The following is a 20025-nucleotide window of genomic DNA, read 5'->3' on the forward strand; positions in this document are numbered from 1 at the left end:
ATCATATACGGTATATACACATGCGCATCGGAGGGAAGCTGGCAGGAGGACACAGAATCCGTGGAAAGCAGGTAAAACATGACAGAGAGGGGCCTATCAGCTGCACTGGACACTGCTGAAAGTGAACTAAGCAACTCAAGGCCTGTGATGGGAGAAAGGGAATGAGAGAGGAAGAGGGAACGGCCGATGTTAAGCAAAAAGAAAGAAATGTGCATATCACCCAATCTAGGTTATTGTTCATGTTTGTAGAGTTCATAAACTTTGTAGATTAGAATGATGATGATTATCATCGTGAAGGTTAAAATGTGTTGGTGAGTTTAGCTAAGTATAACTACACCGTTGTATTGTGAAATATATTGTAGTTACTTAAACTCAATAAAGACATCTTTGGGCAAAAAGAAATGGTAATAAAGGAGGAGAATAGGATCAAAGGACATGTGTATGCATTTATGTGTATGGAAATGTCATCGTGAGACTTTATTACTTTTGAGGATTTTAGTGTTGGTTGTTGTTTTTAGGAAGTATTTCTTTTTTCTTTTCTTTTATCTATTTATTTGTTTTTTGCCAGTCCTGGGGCTTGAACTCAGGGCCTGGGCTCTGTCCCTGAGCTTCTTTTGCTCAAGGCTAGCACTCTACCACTTGAGCCATGGCATCACTTCCAGGTTTTTTCTGTGTATGAGGTACTGAGGAGTCAAACCCAGGGCTTCATGCATGCTAGGCAAGCACTCTACCACTAAGCCACATTCTCAGCCAGGAAGTATTTCTCTTATTTTTTAATTGACTACATAAAGCCCAGAACTTGGGATTACATGCTCAGCTTCCGCTATGAACTGATCTTCCAGATCTCCTGATGTGTTGGGCACTGCTTTGATGATACTGGGGTTTGAACTCAGGGCCTCACACTTGCTAAGCAGGTGTTTTACCACTTGAGCCATGTCCCCAGCCTGTTGGGCCACTGCTTTGGAAACTCAATTAATATTCCTTTACTTTTCTTTCTCTCTCTTTTTTTTTTTTAGTTTTTTTTTTGTAGGTCATGAGGCTTGAACTCAGGGCCTGGGAGCTATCCATGAGCTCTTTTGCTCAAGGCTAGTACTCTACTACTTTGAGCCATAATTCCACTTCCACTTCCAGTTTTCTGGTGGTTTATTGGAGATAAGAGTCTCATGGACTTTCTTGCTTGGGCTGACTTTGAACTGTGATCCTCAGACTTCGGCCTCCTGAGTAGCTAGGATTACAGGTGTGAGCCACTAGCACTTGGAGATATCTTTGTTTTTTAAATGATAAGAAGATTTTTTTAATTGAAAGTCAAAAGTGAACTAACTGAAAGTCAGGACATTCAGAAGGGGGTCTCAGGGGGCTGTGGGTGGCCAGTTAAGCCATGAGAAAAACCAGAATGGAATGCTTTACTTGGTTTCTCATTTGGCTCGCTTGGTTTATTTTAAGTTTTCAGTTCCCTTTTCTGCAGAAGGGATGTGATATTTTTAAAGTCAACACCTCCTACTGAGGGTGGAAAGTTAAAGTAAAAGCAAAGTGCTTAGAAGAATGTGTGGTTTTCTTCTTAGGTGTTATTATGCCATGACGGATGGATGACAGGTGGGCAGGGCCTACCTGCCAGGCCTGCCAGCAGACTTCAGAAAAAGAGTCTAGGATAGAGATGTGTTCTGTACCCAGTGTAAGAGCATGAAGAGGGAGGAGAAGGATGGGCCTTGGGTGGGTGGGTGGGTCCAGGGGAAGCATTCGTGCTGGCCACACAGCAGCAGATCAGGACAAGGGAAGAAGAGGCCTCAATGTGAGGGGAAAGATGTACTGGGGAAAGAAGTCCTGGCAGCTGGAGAAGACCTAGCTCTGTCACAGAATTCCATCAAGTGAGGAAAGAATGAGGGAGAGCCTGGCTCAGGCAACAGAAGGTGTCGGTGACAGCGAGAGGGTAAGGAACGTGCACACAATCTCCTGGAGGTGAGCAGCTCTGAAGAGGGCTCAAATGTAATATGGGCTGCATAAAGGTGGAGGAATATTTAGAGCTAAAGGCCAGGCACTGGTGGCTCCTTCCTATAATTCTACTTAGGAGGCTGAGAACTGAGGATCACAGTTTGAAGCCATCATAGGCAGGAAAGTCTGTGAGAGTCTGTTCTCCAACTAACGAGAAAAATAATGGAAATGCGAGTGTGGTTCAAGCAGTAGAATGGCAACCTTGATTGAAAAAGTGAAGGGTAGGTCTGGTGCTGGTGATTCAAGCCTGTAATCCTAACTACTCAGAAGGCTGAGATGTGAGGATCACACATCAAAGCCAGCCTGGGCAGGAAAGTCTGTGAGACTCTTATCTTCAGTAAATTACCAAAAAGTCAGAAATAGAGCTGTGACTGTAGATCACTAGCCTTGAACAAAAGAAGCTCAGGGAGAGTGTCCAGGCCCTGAGTTCAAGCCCCAAAACTGGCAAAAAAAAAAAAAAACTAGAATGGGGAGGGGGTGGAGGTAGGGAGAGAGAGAGAAAGAGAGACAGATCAGTCTGTCAGACAAGCAGAGAAAGTAAGATAAGATGATGTTAGGCAAAATGAACGAACCGCAAGATAAGGACTCAAGTGGTTTTTCTTGCTTGCTATTGTTTCTAACATATTTATAAGGTTTTTTTTGTTGCTTTGTATGTCCCTCCCACAGTATAACCAATTTTCACTGTATTTGATGTGGCTATAATTTGGGGAGGGGAAAGGAAAAAACAAATTGTTTAAATAGGGATACAGGTGGACCCATTGAGATGTATGTACAAGATGCTATGTCGAAAAACGAACTTTACAACTTTGGTTGGGGGGGGCGGGTAGTTGTGGAGATGGGAGGGCAGGAGGGGTAAGGGAAAAGCAAAGGAGGAGGCAACAATGCTTGATAAGAAATGTATTCATTGGGGCTGGGAAGGTGGCTCAGTGGTAGAGTGCTTGCCTTGCATGCATGAGGCCCTGGGTTCGATTCCTCAGCACCACATAAGCAAAAAGAAAAAAGCTGGAAGTGGTGCTGTGGCTCAAGTGGTAGAGCGCTAGCCTTGAGCTGAAGAGCTGAGGGACAGCGCCCAGGCCCAGAGTTCAGGCCCCACAACCAGATCAAAAAAAAAAAAAAAGAAAGAAAGAAAAAGAAAAAAAGAAATGTACTCAATACCTTGCTCATGTAATTGTAACCCCTCTGTATGGTATTTTCACAATAAAAAAAACTTATTTTTTTTAAAAAAGAGACAGAGAGAGAGATACCAGCAGCAAACAGAGACATAAAGAAAGGGAGAGGGAGAGACCCAGACAGAAAGAGGAAGGGAAGATTGAACTCCAAGGAGGAAATTATACCAAAAAGTCTCTCCAAAGAGAAAGGAAAAATGGTCCAGATTCTTCTCCCCAGAGAACTGGGAGATGCCGCAGTTCTGACAGATGGAGAGATGCCAGAGAGACGTCACCCTTCTAAGACGCCCCACCTCCTAGCCTCTTCCTTATTCCATTTCCTCAGGGTTGGGTCCAGTGGGAGAAGGCAAAGACTCTGGAAGAAAATCCCATTGCAGGGGCTGGGAAGGTGGCTCAGTGGTAGAGCGCTTGCCTTGCATGCCTGAGGCCCTGGGTTCGATTCCTCAGCACCACATAAGCAAAAAGAAAAAAGTCGGAAGTGACGCTGTGGCTCAAGTGGTAGAGCGCTAGCCTTGAGCTGAAGAGCTGAGGGACAGCGCCCAGGCCCAGAGTTCAGGCCCCACGACCGGACCCCAAAAAAAAAAAAGAAAAGAAAATCCCATTACATTGCCATGCATGAAACTTCAGGTCCAGTCCAGGTGACTTTATTGTTGTTGTTTTTATATAAAAGTGGCACTCAGACTCAGGATCTGATGCTTTCATTCACTGGCTGGTACTCTACTGCCCAAGTCACCCCTCCAGGTGACTTCTAATTAGAGTAAAGGCAAAATAAGACAGCTCATTTTAGCCAGGAGCCAGTGGCCCATGCCTGTAATCCTAGCTACTCAGGAGGCTGAGATCTGAGGATCATGGTTCAAAGCCAACCCGGGCAGGAAAGTCTGTGAGACTCTTATCTCCAATAAACTACTAGAAAACCAGAAGTGCTGCTGTGGCTCAAGTGGTAGAGTGCTAGCTTTGAGCTGAAGAGCTCAAGGACAGTGCCCAGGCTCAGAGTTCAAGCCCCACAACTGACAAAAAAAGAAAAGAAAAAGACAGCTAGTTTTCCCCCAAGGACTATATGAGATGAGAAAAGTATAGACCAGCTGGCGTTTTATGGCAAGACACCAAGGGCAGGGAAGACAGCTGTCCTGGCCCAGTAACCTTCCACTCTGCGCCTGAGCTCAGAGGTGCTGGAGAAGAAGCTCCTAGCTGGTGGGCAGGAGGGACAAGTCTGATCTGGCACCTGTAGGGATGGAGTGAGGGTAAAGAAACAAGATCAGAAGCCGGTACTTGAAAGCTGGGCACATGCCTGTAGCTAATCAGGAGGCTGAGATCTGAGGATTGAGATTCAAAGCCAGGCTGGAGAAGGAAAGTCTCTGAGGTGCTTATCTCCAATGAACCACCAGAAAATCAGAAGTGGAGCTGTGGCTAAAAGTAGTAGAATGTGAACCTTGAGCAAAAGAAACTCAGGGATAGTGCCCAGGCCCTGAGTTCTAGCCTAGGGCCAGCAAAAAAGAAAAAGAAAAAGAAAGAAGTGGGCACTTGAATCTTGAATTCAGGTCTAATTTGCCTTAGCTAAATAGTACTGGATGGTTTTGAGGCTGTCTCCTCGCTGTTTGCTTTCTGTGGGGGAAAGGGAACAGAAAACCCATGGGTAAAAACCCTAAGCTTGGATCTCTCAGCCCTGCTCAGCCCCACAGCTACAACTGCCAATGTGCAATGTCTCCTCGCTTTCAGAAGTGTTTTTCCCCAGTGGCTTGTGGGCCTTGAACTCAGGGTCCCCAAGCTTTTATTGCGGAAGGCTAGCACTCTACCACTCTGAGCCACTGCTCACTTCCAATTTTCTGGGGGTTCATTGGAGATAAGTCTCACAGACTTTCCTGCCCAGGACTGGCTTTGAACTGTGATCCTCTGATCTCAGCCTCCTGAGAAACTAGGTTTAGAGAGTGTGAGCCACCAATGTCTGGTTGTTTATTGCCTTAATTCATTGAATCCTTGCAACAGCTCTGCAGGGTTGGTCAAAGGGGATTTCTATCATCCTTCGTGTGACAAATGCAGAAGTGAAGCCCAGAGCACTCCACTCATCTGACTAGGCTGGGGAGGAGTTCAAGGTACAGCCATTGTAAGACACTGCCAACGATTTCCTTTCTCTCTTTTTTGCTCTTTCTCATTGACTGCCTGTATAACAATGAGTCACTCATCCATCCCACGTCTGCACATACACACACACACACACACACACACACACACACATGAGATGTGCGTGTCACATGATCCAGGCTCTGGATTAGCCACTCTGGGAAATAAACAGGAAAAGGTCACAGCTGTCAGGGAAAGCACACTCTCAAAGGTGATCACACCCCAGAAGTTTTCCTAGACAGCAGAGTGGCCCTAGGAAGGAAGTGGTGACATCTGCTTTGGTGAGTCACAGGCAGAGGTGTGCAGGGGGGAGGAGGAAGGAACAATAATGGAATACTTACTTGAATCTAGCAAGTGTGTGTGAGGGGTGGGGACCACAGGTTTCTTTAGACATAGAGACTGTGACCTCAACTCTAAATGGCCCCAGACTCAGCACTAAGAGGCACAGAATGAATGACTGGTGAATGACAGCATGCTACCCAGGCACGTGAACTTCTGCAGAGCACTGAGTCACTCTGTCTCATTCTCCACTGCCATTCAGCACCTAAGAAAATGTACTGACCGCCGGGCGCTGGTGGCTCACGCCTGTAATCCTAGCTACTCAGGAGGCTGAGATCTGAGGATCGCGGTTCAAAGCTAGCCCAGGCAGGAGAGATCGTGAGACTCCTATCTCCAATAAACCACCAGAAAACCAGAAGTGGCACTGTGGCTCAAGTGGTAGAGCGCCCACCTTGAGCTGAAGAGCTGAGGGACAGCGCCCAAGCCCAGAGTTCAAGCCCCACGACCAACAAAAAAAAAAGAAAAGAAAATGTACTGACCACTGTTTGTCATGAAAGTGAGTAGAAGCCAAGGGCAAGGGGAAGACTTTAACTATCAGCCCTTCTGCTTTTAAGTTTTTAATATCTTTTGTTGTTGGTGGTGGTGGTCATGGGGCTTGAACTCTGGGCCTGAATGTTATCCCTCAGCTTTTCAGCTCAAGGCTAGCGTTCTACCACTTGAGCCACAGTGCCACTTCCAGTTTTTGGTTGGTTTAATTGGAGATAAGAGTCTCATGGACTTTCCTGCCCAGGCTGGCTTTGAACCACGATCTGCAGATCTCAGCCTCCTGAGTAACTAGGATTACAGGTGTGAGCCACCAGCACCCAGCTTTTAATATTTTTTTTAAAAATGTAATTAGACAGCCAAGATATCCATGGCTCATGCCTGTGATCCTAGCTACTCAGGAGGCTGAGATCTAAGGATCAAGGTTCAAAGCCAGCCTGCATAGGAAAATTGAGACATTCTTATCTCCCATTCACCACCAAAAAGCCAGAAGTGGAGGTGTGACTCGTGGTAGAGTGCTAGCCTGGAGCACAAAGAGGCTCAGGGATAACACCCAGGCCCTGGATTCAAGCCTCAGTACTGGCACAAAAAAATTAAAATTGAATTGATACAAAAGCTTATTTACAGGTGTTTTGTATGATGTTTCAATGTACATACACCCAATGTATATACTTTCTGATTTCCATTTCTACCCATATTGTCACAAATTACTGTATTTAACTATTTTTGTGCGTGTGCAAGAGGTACTGGGGCTTGAACTTGGGACCTGGGCACTGTCCCTAAGCTTTTACACTCAAGACTGGTGCTCTACCACTTGAACCACAGCTCCACTTCTGGCCTTTTTTTGTGGTGGAGGTTAATTAGAGATAAGAGTCTCACGGACTTTCTTCCTTGTACTGGCTTTGAATCTTGATCCGAAGGTCCCAACTCCTTAAATAGGTAGGATTACAGGCATGAGTCACTGGCTGGGCCCAGCTCTCGCATTCTAGTTTTTTGTCTTAGATTTGCTTCAGAGAGAACCCGAACTTCTAGAAACCTATACTGTAAGTTATCTTTATACCTCTATAAAAAAAAAATGACATTTATCCACTTTATTTATTCAGTATTATTTAGTCACAGTGAGAGGCTGGAAGGTATATAACCAAAGGAGACTGATTATTTTCTTTTTTTGGGGGGGTCCAGTCGTGGGGCCTGAACTCTGGGCCTGGGCGCTGTCCCTCAGCTCTTCAGCTTAAGGCTAGCGCTCTACCACTTGAGCCACAGCGCCACTTCCAGTTTTTTTTCTTTTTTGCTTATGTGGTGCTGAGGAATCGAACCCAGGGCCTCAGGCATGCAAGGCAAGCGCTCTACCACTGAGCCACCTTCCCAGCCCATTTTTTTAAGTAAGTTTTTTATTGTGAAAGTACTGTACAGAGGGGTTACAGTTACATGAGCAAGGTAATGAGTACATTTCTTATCCAGCATTGTTGCCTCCTCCTTTGTTTTTCCCCTACCATCCCGTACCTCCCACCTCCTCAACTACATGCCCCCCCCACGAGACTGATTATTTGTAGCATCATATATACACACAATGCAATACTATGCAGTCGTACACAGGAATGAGAAAGTCTGACTTGATGTGAAATGATCTGAGCCATATTAATGACCGAAACAATGCAAGCTACAGTACAGGGTAAAGTTGCTAGCATGTGTGTAAAACAGCTTGTGGGTATGTGTGCACCTGCGTGACTATTTGTACATGACCTTGAATTTTGCTGAAGGAGAATCAAATCTAACGCAGCCCTCACTGTCCCTGAGAAGAAGAGTTCACTAGCTAGGAAAGGAGACTGTTTTCCATAGATGCCTGAGTGTGTCTTTTGATTTCTGGTACAATGGGAAGATTTGGAAAGGCTAAAGGTATCATCAGTGTGACGAATGCTTAGGTAGAAGGGAGATGTCTCATTCTTCACTGGATCTCTTTACTGGGACCCAGGACTCTGATTTGAGTCAGAGAGGCTCATCAGCTCCTGGGTTCTTGGTTCTACCCCTTGGGTCCACTCAGGGCTGGCTCCACAGGCCCCTCCTGTCTGCAGGCTTGCCCACACACTGGCCCCACTTCCTTCCACAAAGAGAGCACAGGCTCACTTCCCTCTACATCCGCCCTCAAACAAAGGTCCACCAGCATCTTCACCCACTCACAAGGAAGCTGAGCAAGTTCCTTCTGCCCAAGAGAACACACTGTGCTGGACACCCACAGGCAAAAGACACTTGAATCACAGATCACACACACACACACACACACACACACACACACACACACACAGAGACATGCAGACATACAGACTCTAGGATAGAAAGCTAGAGATGGTTCCATCTCAACACCCAGTCTCCTCTAGGACATGTCTGTCTAGCAGCCTGGGGGACTGGCATGATAGTCCAGTTTGCTGCTGGAAAGGCTACTTCATGGAAGGCTTGTTACTGGGGCGGTGTCTCTTGGGGAGCAGCTTCACCCATCATGTCCTTGTACTGCCGCTTGAAGAAGCCGAGCTGTCAGAACAGAGAAAAGAGAGAGAGTCGGGCTGAAGAAGCAGGGGAGGAAGGGAGCGGCGGGGGGGGGGGGGGGGTAGGGGGGGGCTAATCACATGTAAAAGTCAGACAAACCAAAAGGAAAGTCAAAAGGGCCAAGAAGGGGCAAAAAGAAATAGCGCAGAAGCCAGGCACCAGTGGCTCACATTTGTCATCCTAGCTGTGCAGGAGACTGAGATCTGAGGATCACAGTTCAAAGCCAGCCTGGGCAGGAAAGTCTGTGAGATTCTTGTTTCCAATGAACCATCAGAAAACCAAAAGTGGCTCTAAGTGACTCAAAGTGGCTCAAAGTGGTAGAGTACTAGTCTTGAGCTAAAGAGCTCAGTGACAGTGCCCAGGCCCAGCGTTCAAGCCCCACAACTGACAAAAAGAAAAAGAAATGGTGCAGAGTGCAGGAAAGTCCTGTAGAAAGCAAGGCTGTGAGAAAAATAGCATCACTGTTGTGTTGGGGCTAGGAAATATAAGATATAACAAGAACCAGGTATGGTGGCTCACTCCTGTAATCCCAACTAGTTGGAAGGCAGCAACATGGAAAACCAACTGAATCACAGACTCAGAGATATGGAAGGCCATCTTGAGGTAACAAGTAAGACAGACCCCATCTCAACAATAAAAATAAAGCTGAGGGCAAGTGGCTCATGTGTATCATCTCAGCCACACAGGCTGCACAAATAAGGGGATTGCAGTCCAGGCTGACTCAGGCTAAAATGCAAGACCCTATCTCAAGACTGACCAAAGCATCAAAGACAGGAATGAGGAGCCAAGTTGTATCTGCCTAGCAAGCATGATACCTTGTGTTCAAACCCCAGGACTGGCAGGACTGTCTATTTATTATTTATTTTCATTGTATTAATACTTAACATTTTATTTTATTTTATTTTTTGGGTCCAGTTGTGGGGCCTGAACTCTGGGCCTGGGCACTGTCCCTCAGCTCTTCAGCTCAAGGCTAGTGCTCTACCACTTGAGCCACAGCACCACTTCCAGCTTTTTTCTTTTTGCTTATGTGGTGCTGAGGAATCGAACCCAGGGCCACCTTCCCAGCTCTTAATAGTATATTTTATTATCTCTGGGTTCGATTCCTCAGCACCACATAAGCAGAAAAAGCTGGAAGCGGCGCTGTGGCTCAAGTGGTAGAGCACTATCCTTGAGCTGAAGAGCTGAGGGACAGGGCCCAGGCCCAGAGTTCAGGCCCCACGACAGGCAAAAAAAAAGTCTCATGAACTTTCTTGTCTGGGCTGGCTTTGAACTTTGATCCTTAGATCTCAGCCTCCTGAGTAGCTAGGATTACTGGCAGGTGCCACCAGCACCTGGCTCATTTATTTGTATATAGCTAATAAATAATAGGAATTATATATAAATGTTATAGATACGTAAATATATTGATATATAGGTTTTATATATATGTATATATCACTCTTCTAATAATCATTGTATTCCAAGGTCCATTCTAGTTACACCACTAATCCAATTTCCTTCACAAAGTGGGTTTATTATCCTTCTATATATTTATCCTTTATTATCCTTTTAGCTAGGCGCTGGTGGCTCACGCTTATAATCTTAGGATTATAACTCGGGAGGCTGAGATCTGAGGATCGCTGTTTGAAGCCAGCCTGGGCAAGAAAGTCCATGAGATTATTATCTCCAAAAAAACCACTCAGGAAAAGCCAGAAGTGTTGCCGAGGCTCAAGTGGTAGATCGCTAGCCTGCAGCAAAAGAAACTCGGGGACAGAGCCCAGGCCCTGAGTTCAAGTCCCATGACCGACGAAAAAAAAAAAAATTGAATATGATCCTTTTACAGCTGAAGGAACTGAGGCGCAAAGAGACTCTGACTTGCTCTCGTACTAGCTACCAGGCCTAGGAATTGAACCAACTGCTGTCACCACTGAGGATGAGAGGGGCAGGGAGAAGACTCGTGGGTACCTTGTAGAGCCCTGCAGTGATAAGGGCCAGGAGCACCAGCCCCCCGATGGAGCTGCCCACAATGAGCGGCAGAGGATTGTGAAGTTCATACAGCTCCACTTTAGTCTCAGTCTGGAGGACAAAAGATTTCTGGATGTTTTTCCAATCACACCCAACTCCATAATTAGTACCTCCCAGTGTGCCCTCACTCTTTCCACACACACACACACACACACACACACACACACTCACACCTGCTCCTCCCTCCACCCTCAGATAGTTTCCCCAACCCAGTTTCCCCCCCCCCCACCAAACCTAGGAGTCCCCCTCCATGCCTGAGACCATACCTGGGATTTAACAAATATGTCCTGTCCTGGAAGCAGGGCAAACTCGGAATCATTGAACAAAACCTCCGCTGTGCTCACCAGCAGAAGGTGGCCATGAGACTTCTGTAGAAACCAACACAGAGGGCTGGGAATGTGGCTTAGTGGTAGAGTGCTTGCCTAGCATGCATGAAGCCCAGGTTCGATTCCTCAGTATACCACATACACAGAAGAAGAAGAAGAAGAAGAGGAAGAGGAAGAGGAGGAAGAAGAGGAAGAAGAAGAAGAGGAAGAAGAGGAAGAAGAAGAAGAAGAAGCAAGCTGGAAGTGGCGCTGTGGCTCAAGTGGTAGAGTGTTAGCCTTGAGCACAGAGAGGCTCAGGGACAGAACCTAGGCCCTGAGTTCAAGCCCCAGGAGCAGCAAAAGAAAAAAAGAAAAAAGCAAATGGCCAAGTCTGGGAGCCCAGAGGATCCTATCTGTTCCCAGCCAGGCCGGAAGGCCGTGTCACGTACCTTGATATACCAATCAAAAGAGAGATTGCCTATGAGGTCCACCTCAAATTCTTCCTCCATGTTGAAGGTCGGGATGTCACACTGGATTCTCTGGCAGACAGCAATGGAACAGTTCTGGAGACGGAAGGAAAGGAGAGGCAGTTGACTAAAAATGGTGGCACGTGTGCTCAGCAACTCTTGGTGAAGAGAACCCATGGGGCTCCAGTGAGCAGACTGGATCCACGTGTGGATTGCAGGCTGGAGGCAAGCAGGCATCTTCTCACCACCACGGGGGTCTTCGTAAGCTGTGCCTGGAAGTCGGATTGAGTGGGACGCCTCTCTTCAGTACGGCAGGTGCTTGAGAGATTCTGAGGAAAGAAATACCATGGGGAAGGGAAGAAATGAGGCCGCTGGATCTGTCCTCAAAGTGAGACAGCCTGGACCCAAGTGGCGTCAGGGATCCACGTTAGGAGACAGACGGATCTCAGGAAGGAGAGTTCAAGGGGAGATTTGAACCCACTTCTGAGGCACAACTGGACTCACCTGAGCAAAGATGACTTGGGGGTGGTCCCATACAGCCACCTCATTCAGCTGAACAGGAGCCCAGAAAACCACGCTGATGGGGAGGCTCCTGTGGCCCAGATTTTTGAACTACACCAAGAAAAAGTAACGGTGTCAGGACCCTCCGGCCTTCAGCCTCCACTAACACCTAGAATCAGCCTCTGTACTCCCCACCGAGTCCCTTCTGGAAGTGAAAGGAGTTCATTATGTGTGCAAAGAGCTCATTATGCATATAAGGATGCACACTGTGTGTGCGCATGCGTGCCCCCTGGGTGTGCATCTTGCTCTCCTGATTGTTTCTGCTTCCCTGGACTGATTTTGTTTTTTTCCTCCCCAGCATCCTCTCCTCCCTACCTGATATTGATGCTTTATCATCTGACTGGTCTTCTCTGTGGCCGTGAAGTTGAAATACTTCGTAGAACTTTCACCACTAAAGAAGAAAAGAGGGAGATGGAAGATAACAGAAAACAGGAGGGGGGTTGTAGGAGGGTATAAGGACGCGGAGCTGGCACATAGGAGCCAAGTGCGTACACACGCAGACTCATACACTCAACCAGCTGTGTCCAGCCCAATGCAGACAGCTCAGTCATAGCCCAGACCCTAGCACCTGGTGACCACCATGAACACGGCATATTTCACAGGCAACTCCAGTTGGAATTCAGATTTGCTGGTCTTAGGCATGTTGTTGTCACTAGAGAGAGAGAGAAAAGAGAGAGAGAGAGAAAGAACTTAGCCAGCTCTTGAGATCTAAGAAATCAGCCTTTCCCTGGACACTGGTGGCTCTCGCCTGTCATCCTAGCTCCTCAGGAGGCTGAGATCTAAGGTCACAGTTCCAAGCCAGCCTGGGCAGGAAAGTCCATGAGACTCTTATCACCAATGAACCACCAGAAAACCAGAAGTAGAGCTGTGGCTCAAGTGGTAGAGCACTAGCCTTGAGCAGAAAAGCTCAGAGATAGCACCCAGGCCCTGAGTTCAAGCTCCACAACTGACAAAGAAAAGAAAGAAAAACAAAAAGGAAAAACGAAAGAAAGAAATCAGCCTATCCTTCTCTCCCTCTTTCAGTCACCAAGTTCTGTTATCTCTGTATCCTAAATCTCCTCTTCTCTACCCGTCCCCCAAGACATAGCTCAGTCCCACATAGCTAACTCCCATGGCTACAGCAGCCGCTTGCTGCTCCTCTGAATTCAGAACTGCCCCCTCAGCCCCCCCCCCCGTCTTACAATATAATTTTGTCACACTTATAGATTAAATCGCAATTTCCCTAACACCACTCATAATCGCAAATTCTCTAACACCACTCACCCATCAGTCGTTTTATGGTATGACTCCTCTCTAGCCATCATCTCCTTACATCCTGCCATGGGAGCTTGGCCTATTTGTGTGTCTATATGTGTATGAATGTGTCTCTGTCTGTATGTGTGTGTGTGGCTTGAACTCAGGGTCTGGAGCTTGAACTCAGGGCCTGGGCATTGTCTCTGCTCAAAGCTGGTACCCTACCACTTGAGTCACAGCTTCACTTCTGGCTTTTTTTTTTTTTTTTGGTAATTAATTAGTCTCACAGACTTTCCTGCCTAGGCTGGCTTCAAATCTCAATGCTCAGACTTCAGCCTTCTGAGTAGCTAGAATGACAGGCATGAGCCACAGGTGCCCAGCTTTTACTTTGGGGATAATCTCACTAACTTGGCCCATGTTGCCTTCCAAACTGGCCAGTCTTCAACCTCCACCTCCCAAGTATCTGGATTACAGGCAGCAATGCCTTAAACACATGCTGATCTTGCCAGGCTCTAGGCTTGGCCTTGTTCCTGCTTTCTTCTTCCTGGCTTCATGCCCACTTCTGTGGAGGCCTTTTCTTGGAAGACTTACAGCCTAAACACGTTTCCTTCAGGAATCTTCTCTGGTCACCAAGTTCCAAGAGCAGTGGCTATCATCTGCTAGCCAGTTTCCTTGTTTATCCATGCCACTAAATTATAACCTCCAAAACTCCAAGAACCACGGCGCTCTCATTCCACCAGCACTTGGCACAAGGTCTGGCAAATGGGTAGGTACTTACTTGGTGTTGTTGAATGAGGGAATGAATGAGGGAATGAATGAATGATCTGATCTGAGCACCATTGTGGAGGGGGAAAGGGTCCACCTTGGACAAAGGTCGAAGGCCTGAAAGGGGAGGGTGCATATGGAAGGTCAGGAGCAGAGCACCTGGTCACGTTGGCCTTGAAGAGTAGTTTGTTTCCAAGGAAAGCATCAGGGTCCACATAAAATGAGACGTTAAAGGTGGCCTGGAGGTGGAGAAAGCAGAGAGAGTGAGAAGAAGAAACACTAATGCCCACCAAGCAATGGCCGAATAAAGCATGACCCAGCCAGCCAACAGAATACGACTCAGCAATAAAAAAGAATGATCCTTGAAAACATGCTAACTGGAAGAAGCCACTCAGAAAGGGCCATGCACTGTATGTTTGCATTTATAGGAGGAAACCAGGATAGACAAGTCTATGAAGACAAAGCTGATTGGTGGTTGCCAGGACCTGGGAGAGTGGGGACTAAGGGCATTCGTCAGAATGACGGATGCACAGCTGTGACTATATGAAAAGCCACTGGACAAAAGGTGAACAAAGACAGCAGTGGTACTCACTAGACACTGTGTTGAAAATGAACTATACAACGTGTGGGTGGGAGTAGGAGGGAAAAACTGGGAGAGAGTGAGGGAAGGGGTGACATTGTCCAGAAAGAAACTGTACTCTTTATCTAACTTACGTAGCTAGAACCCCTCTGTACATCACTGTAAATGGATGCATGAAGGGATGTAAATTGTATCTCAATAAAGGTGTTTACAAAACACCTTTCTTCTTACAAAGAGGGAACCTCTAATTTGAAGGAGGAAGAGGAAGAAGAGGAGAAAGAAGAGGAAAAACAAGAAGAGGAGGAAAGAAAGAAGAGGAGGAGGAGGAAGAACAAGAAGAAGAGGAGAAGGAGGAGAGAAAGAGTAGGAGGAGGAAGAAGAGGAGGAGAGAAAGAGAAGGAGGAGGAGGAGAGGAAGAGGAAGAAGAGGAGGAAAAAGAAAGGGAATGGAAAGGAGAAGGGAAGGGGGAAAGAAGGAAGGAAGAAAGGAAGGAAGGAAGGGAGGAAGGAAGGAAGGAAGGAAGGGAGGGAGGAAGGAAGGAAGGGAGGGAGGGAGGGAGGGAGGGAGGGAGGGAGGGAGGGAGGGAGGGAGGGAGGGAGGAAAGATGAGATGAAGGTAGAGAAGGTACAGGAGGAAGAGGAAGAGATACTTGAGGAGGAAAAGCACTGGGAAGAAAAGCGGAGGCCGGAGGGCTCTGACCTGTGAGTTGCCGGGGAAGATGGGGTTCTTGACTCTACAGGTAGTGCTCTTCAAGGCCCCAAGCCCTTGGATGGAGACCTCAGGATTACAATCCATGGATTTCAGAATGCGCTGATTCTGGAAGGCAAAGTCAGCAGCTGTGGCTCCTGGCCCATCAGCCGTGGCATAGGGGAAGGCGCAGGTCACATGGCGGGAGAGAAGAGTTTCCCTACCTGGGTTTCAAATGCATTCTGGAAGGACAAGACAGATGGGTAGTAGAAGGTCACCTGCGTGGCGTACGAGTCCTCACCGTCGTTGCCCACAGTCACCGTCACATTGAAGGCTCGGGGGTCACCTACTACCAAGGAGTCCAGGCTGTAGGAGCAACAAGACCAGAGAGACGGCTGTCCTGTGACAAGTGTGTTTGGGTGGAAATGGACGCAGGCACCTGGAGAAACATGGAGCTTCCACAGGGACCTCGTGACCTCCCCAAGAAGGGAGTCAAACAGCCCAGATACCCTATAATACATGAGCGGACCCAAAAAATGTGGTATCTATACACAGTGGGATCTTACTCTGCCATTAGAAAGAATACTATGATGTCATTTGCAGGGAAATGGATGGCCCTAGAACAAAGCATGTTAAGGGAGATACACCAAGCTCGGAGAGACAATGGTGCATGCTGTCAGTCATATTTGGAAGCTAGATCTAAAATACACCGGGACATGATCGATTATACAGGACTCTGGGCATTCACGCACAGGGAGACCAAAGGAGGATACTCTTAAGAGAGGAACAGAAAGGCATAATGGCTGTGTGCCTCTGATCATATAAAATACACTGAAATAAACTCCAGGAAATGAACACAAGAGTTGGGGGCGGGGGAATTGCTGTTTTTATTTTCTTTCCTCTTGGTTCTGTTTGTTCATATATGTGTCCTTGGGAGGGTAAGGGGGAACGCAGAAATGAAGGGACCAAGGGTGAAGACCACTGGACACTATGTTGAAAGTGAACTATGAAACTTTGTGGGTGAGGATGAGAGGGGAAAACTGGGAGAGAGCAAAGGAAGGGGTGACATTATCCAAAAAGAAATGTACTCTTTACCTGACTTATGTAACCTTAACCTCTTTGTGTCTAACAATGTGGGGCTGGGAAGGTGGCTCAGTGGTAGAGCGCTTGCCTTGCATGCATGAGGCCCTGGTTTGATTCCTCAGCACCCACATAAGCACAAAAAGCTGGAAGTGGCACTGTGGCTCAAATGATAGAACGCTAGCCTTGAGTTGAAGAGCTGAGGGACAGCTCCGAGTTCAGGCCCCGTGACCAACAAAACAAAACATAAAATAACACTGTATTTTTTAATGGACTCCAAGAAGCTCTCTTGGGGATCAGGAAAAGAACAGAGTAGCAACCAGGAGAAGAAACTTACCCCAGAAAACTGAAGGAGATACTGAGGTCATCCTGGCAAACATTGTCATTGCCACAATTCTTCTCAAAGGGAAACTGTAAAGGCCAGAATATGAAGTCACGAAACAATCCAGTTGGAATGAAATTGGGTGGAATAAAATAAATTTTAACACCAGGCACCAGTGTTTCACGCCTGTCACCCTAGCTCCTCGGGAGGCTGAGATCTGAGGACCACAGTTCAAAGCCAATCCAGCAGGAAAGTCCATGAGACTCTTATCTCCAATTAACCATCAGAAAGTCAGAAGTGGAGCTACGGCTCAAGTGGTAGAGCACTAGCCTTAACGAAAAAAAAAAAAGTCTGGGACAGCACCAGGCCCTGAGTTCAAGCCCTAGCACACACAAATAGCCAGGTGCCAGTGGCTCACACCTGTAATCCTAGCAACTTAGGAGGCTGAGATCTGAGGATCACAGTTCAAAGCCAGCCCAGGCAGGGAAATCCATGAGACTCTTAGTTCCAATTAACCACCAGAACATTGTTTTTTTTTTTTTTTTGAGTCCAGTCGTGAGGCCTGAACTCTGGGCCTGGGCGCTGTCCCTCAGCTCTTCAGCTCAAGGCTAGCACTCTACCACTTGAGCCACAGCGCCACTTCCGGCTTTTTTCTTTTTGCTTATGTGGTGCTGAGGAGTCGAACCCAGGGCCTCATGCATGCAAGGCAAGCACTCTACCACTGAGCCACCTTCCCAGCCCAACCACCAGAACATTGGACATGGAGCTGTGGCTCAAAGCGGTAGAGCACTGGTGTTGAATGAAAAAGCTCAGGGACAGAGCCTAGGCCCTGGGTTCAAGCCCCATGACCAACCAAAAAAGAAAAGCTTTACCTATCTTAGCCTCTTCTCCTTACCGTTGTAAGACCCCAACTCAAGACTCACTGAGGCAGTGAAGATTGTCTGAGCATCTTCAGCCAGAACCGGCCGGAGGCCCCCAGAATAGACCAAGGGGACCCCCTCCAGACTATAGTTGAGGCGCAGGCTGATGGGGATCACAGGATCTGCAACACAGGTCTAGAAGATAAGAAGGGCTGATTATCTGTCCTCCTTCACTTCCTAGGCCCACCCACCCATTCGTGGCCCAGAGACCTGGCCTGGGGCCTGCTCACCGGTAACTGTAGATTTAAGGTATCACATTTTGGTGCCAGTCCCAAGGTTTGTATGTGTCTGCGTGTATGGTTGTTTGTATCCGTGAAGACGGCACGTAGACGGGTAGAATCCAGGATGAGGTCGTACGTGATGATGCTTTTGATATCCCCTGGAGAGACACAGGAGCTACTAGTGAGGAGCTACCTTCCAAGTCTGACAGATAGGATTTTGATGCCCAGGCTTCTGAGCTCCAACTATATGATTTGGGGGAGAGGGGGAAGGGGGTATTACCTGAACTTTCTGCATCTCAGTTCTTTTTTGTGTTTGGTTGGTTGTTTTTTTTTTTCACCAGAATTGGGACTCTGTCAATGTGCTTGTTTATCTGGTGTTCTACCACTTGAGCCATTTCTCTGTGATTTATTTTACTGGTTATTTTAGAGATGGAATCTTGTGGACTTGTTTGGCCTAGGTTGGCTTCAAGCCTTAACCCTCCAAACTTTAGCCTCCTGAGTAGCTAAAATGACAGCTGTAGGTCATCATCATCCAGTATAACTCTACTGAAATCTTAATTTCAGTCAATGCACTTTTCTGTGCTAGAATTTCAGTTGGCTGCTATTTTCCTCTCTCATTTCTGAATCATCCATAGGCCTATTTCTACTGTCTGTTGTTTCTCTTGATTTTTCAATTCAAGGAGGAGGAGGAAGAAGAAGGAGGAAGAGGAAGAAGAAGGAGGAAGTGGAGGAGGAATCTAGTTTATGCACCAACATGGGGCCCCTGTGTTCCCTACCCAGCAGGAGTGAAGAGAAGAGAACTTTCCCTTCAACTGCCATAAATGAGCAGTCATTTCATCTAGAGACTTACCCATCATGCCTCACCTTCTCTGAGCCGATCCCTTGTGTTCTTGCGGACTCGGAGACAGACTGTGACCTTTCCAGCAGCCTTGCTTCCGGTCTCCTCTTTGCCACACTCAAATACATCCCTTGCCACTTCCCTGGGATTGAACTCCATGGACACCTCGACCCTTAATACTGGCTGAGCTCTGTGGGGACACCATAGGGCCATCAGAAAATGTCAGACCACAGAGAAGAATCTCCTTCAAGGGAAAATCCCTACCATGCTCCCAAAGGAACTCTTACCTGAGCAGCAGCAGGTACCCCTCGGCTCCTACAGCCAAATCCATCAAGCCATCCATTGTGAGATCCTGGCCCCCACTCAGTGCCTGACCAAAATACTGGAGCTTAGGGGAGAGCTGGGAGCCTGTGATCCTCTAAGGGCAGAAAAGGAGGAGGAAGAGGAGGAGGAAGAAGAGGAAGAAGAGGAAGAGGAGGAGGAGGAGGAGGAGGAAGAGGAGAGGGAAGAGGAGGAGAGGACAATAGGAAAATGTGTGACTCGGTCATCCAGGATGACCCAAGTTCAAGTTCTCTAGGACCCACTTAGTCTCATATCCCTCAATTCTCTCAGAAAGTAGAGCAACTTAGGAATGAATTATTCACCTTAGAACAACAACCTCAAGGTGATATTTGAACTTACCTTGATGTTCTAAAGAAAGAAAGAAAAAACTTTCATATGAAAGAAATCAAAAATATACTGTCTGAACCAAATCTCACTTATAGAGCCAAAATGTTGCAAATATGCAAGATTGGTCTAACCAAAATTATCATTTAAATATGAGGAGTGAGTTTTAGCATGTGATAAGGGGGAGAGAAAGACAGAGACCGAGCACAAACTTCACTTTGGATGATGGGCAAGTCAATCTTAAAACAAATCTCAAAGGCTGGGAATGTGGGTTCGATTCCTCAGTACCACATAAACAGAAAACCCAGAAGTGGTTCTGTGGCTCAAGTGGTAGAATGCTAACCTTGAACAAAAGAAGTTCAGGGACAGTGCCCAGGCCCTGAATTCAAGCCCCAGGACTGGCAAAGAGAATTTTGTAAGAGGTAGCTAGGTGTCAGTGGGTCACTCCTATAGTCCTAGCTACTCAGGAGGCTGAGATCTAAGGATTCCAGTTTGAAGCCAGATAGGGCAGGGAAAAAAATCTGTAAGAGTCTTATTCCAACTAACCATCAAAAAAAAAAAAAAAAAAAAAAAGCCAGAAGAGTAGTTGTTTGTTGATCAAGTAGTAGAATGACAGCTTTGAGTGTAAAAGATCAGGGACAGTGCTCAGGCCCTGAGTTCAAGCCCCAGGACTAGCATAAAACAAGAAGCAAGGAGGAAACAAAATTTCCTGCATCTTTCCATCTATGAATAACTCCATA

At 47.0% G+C, this 20025-nt stretch overlaps 1 protein-coding gene across 1 annotated transcript in view; it reads right to left on the minus strand.

Moving 5' to 3' along the window:
* Positions 1 to 7063: 7063 nt before the first annotated feature.
* LOC122096284 (integrin alpha-M-like) overlaps positions 7064 to 20025 on the minus strand; it is a 29532-nt gene continuing 16570 nt past the window's right edge. The window contains exons 15-31 of the mRNA XM_042666801.1: positions 18907 to 19037; positions 18646 to 18809; positions 17791 to 17939; positions 17564 to 17695; positions 16656 to 16729; positions 15463 to 15604; positions 15251 to 15367; positions 14131 to 14210; positions 12542 to 12625; positions 12289 to 12364; positions 11917 to 12024; positions 11658 to 11741; positions 11395 to 11508; positions 10907 to 11008; positions 10581 to 10691; positions 7636 to 8621; positions 7064 to 7246 (exon numbers count right to left, since the gene is read on the minus strand). Coding sequence (XP_042522735.1) covers positions 8550 to 8621; positions 10581 to 10691; positions 10907 to 11008; positions 11395 to 11508; positions 11658 to 11741; positions 11917 to 12024; positions 12289 to 12364; positions 12542 to 12625; positions 14131 to 14210; positions 15251 to 15367; positions 15463 to 15604; positions 16656 to 16729; positions 17564 to 17695; positions 17791 to 17939; positions 18646 to 18809; positions 18907 to 19037 — 1740 coding nt within the window. The 3' untranslated portion in view covers positions 7064 to 7246; positions 7636 to 8549. The remainder of the gene's footprint in view (positions 7247 to 7635; positions 8622 to 10580; positions 10692 to 10906; positions 11009 to 11394; positions 11509 to 11657; positions 11742 to 11916; positions 12025 to 12288; positions 12365 to 12541; positions 12626 to 14130; positions 14211 to 15250; positions 15368 to 15462; positions 15605 to 16655; positions 16730 to 17563; positions 17696 to 17790; positions 17940 to 18645; positions 18810 to 18906; positions 19038 to 20025) is intronic.

This window comes from Dipodomys spectabilis, unplaced genomic scaffold, assembly GCF_019054845.1.
Source record: "Dipodomys spectabilis isolate Male_0828 unplaced genomic scaffold, ASM1905484v1 ptg000366l, whole genome shotgun sequence".
Taxonomy (NCBI): domain Eukaryota; kingdom Metazoa; phylum Chordata; class Mammalia; order Rodentia; family Heteromyidae; genus Dipodomys; species Dipodomys spectabilis.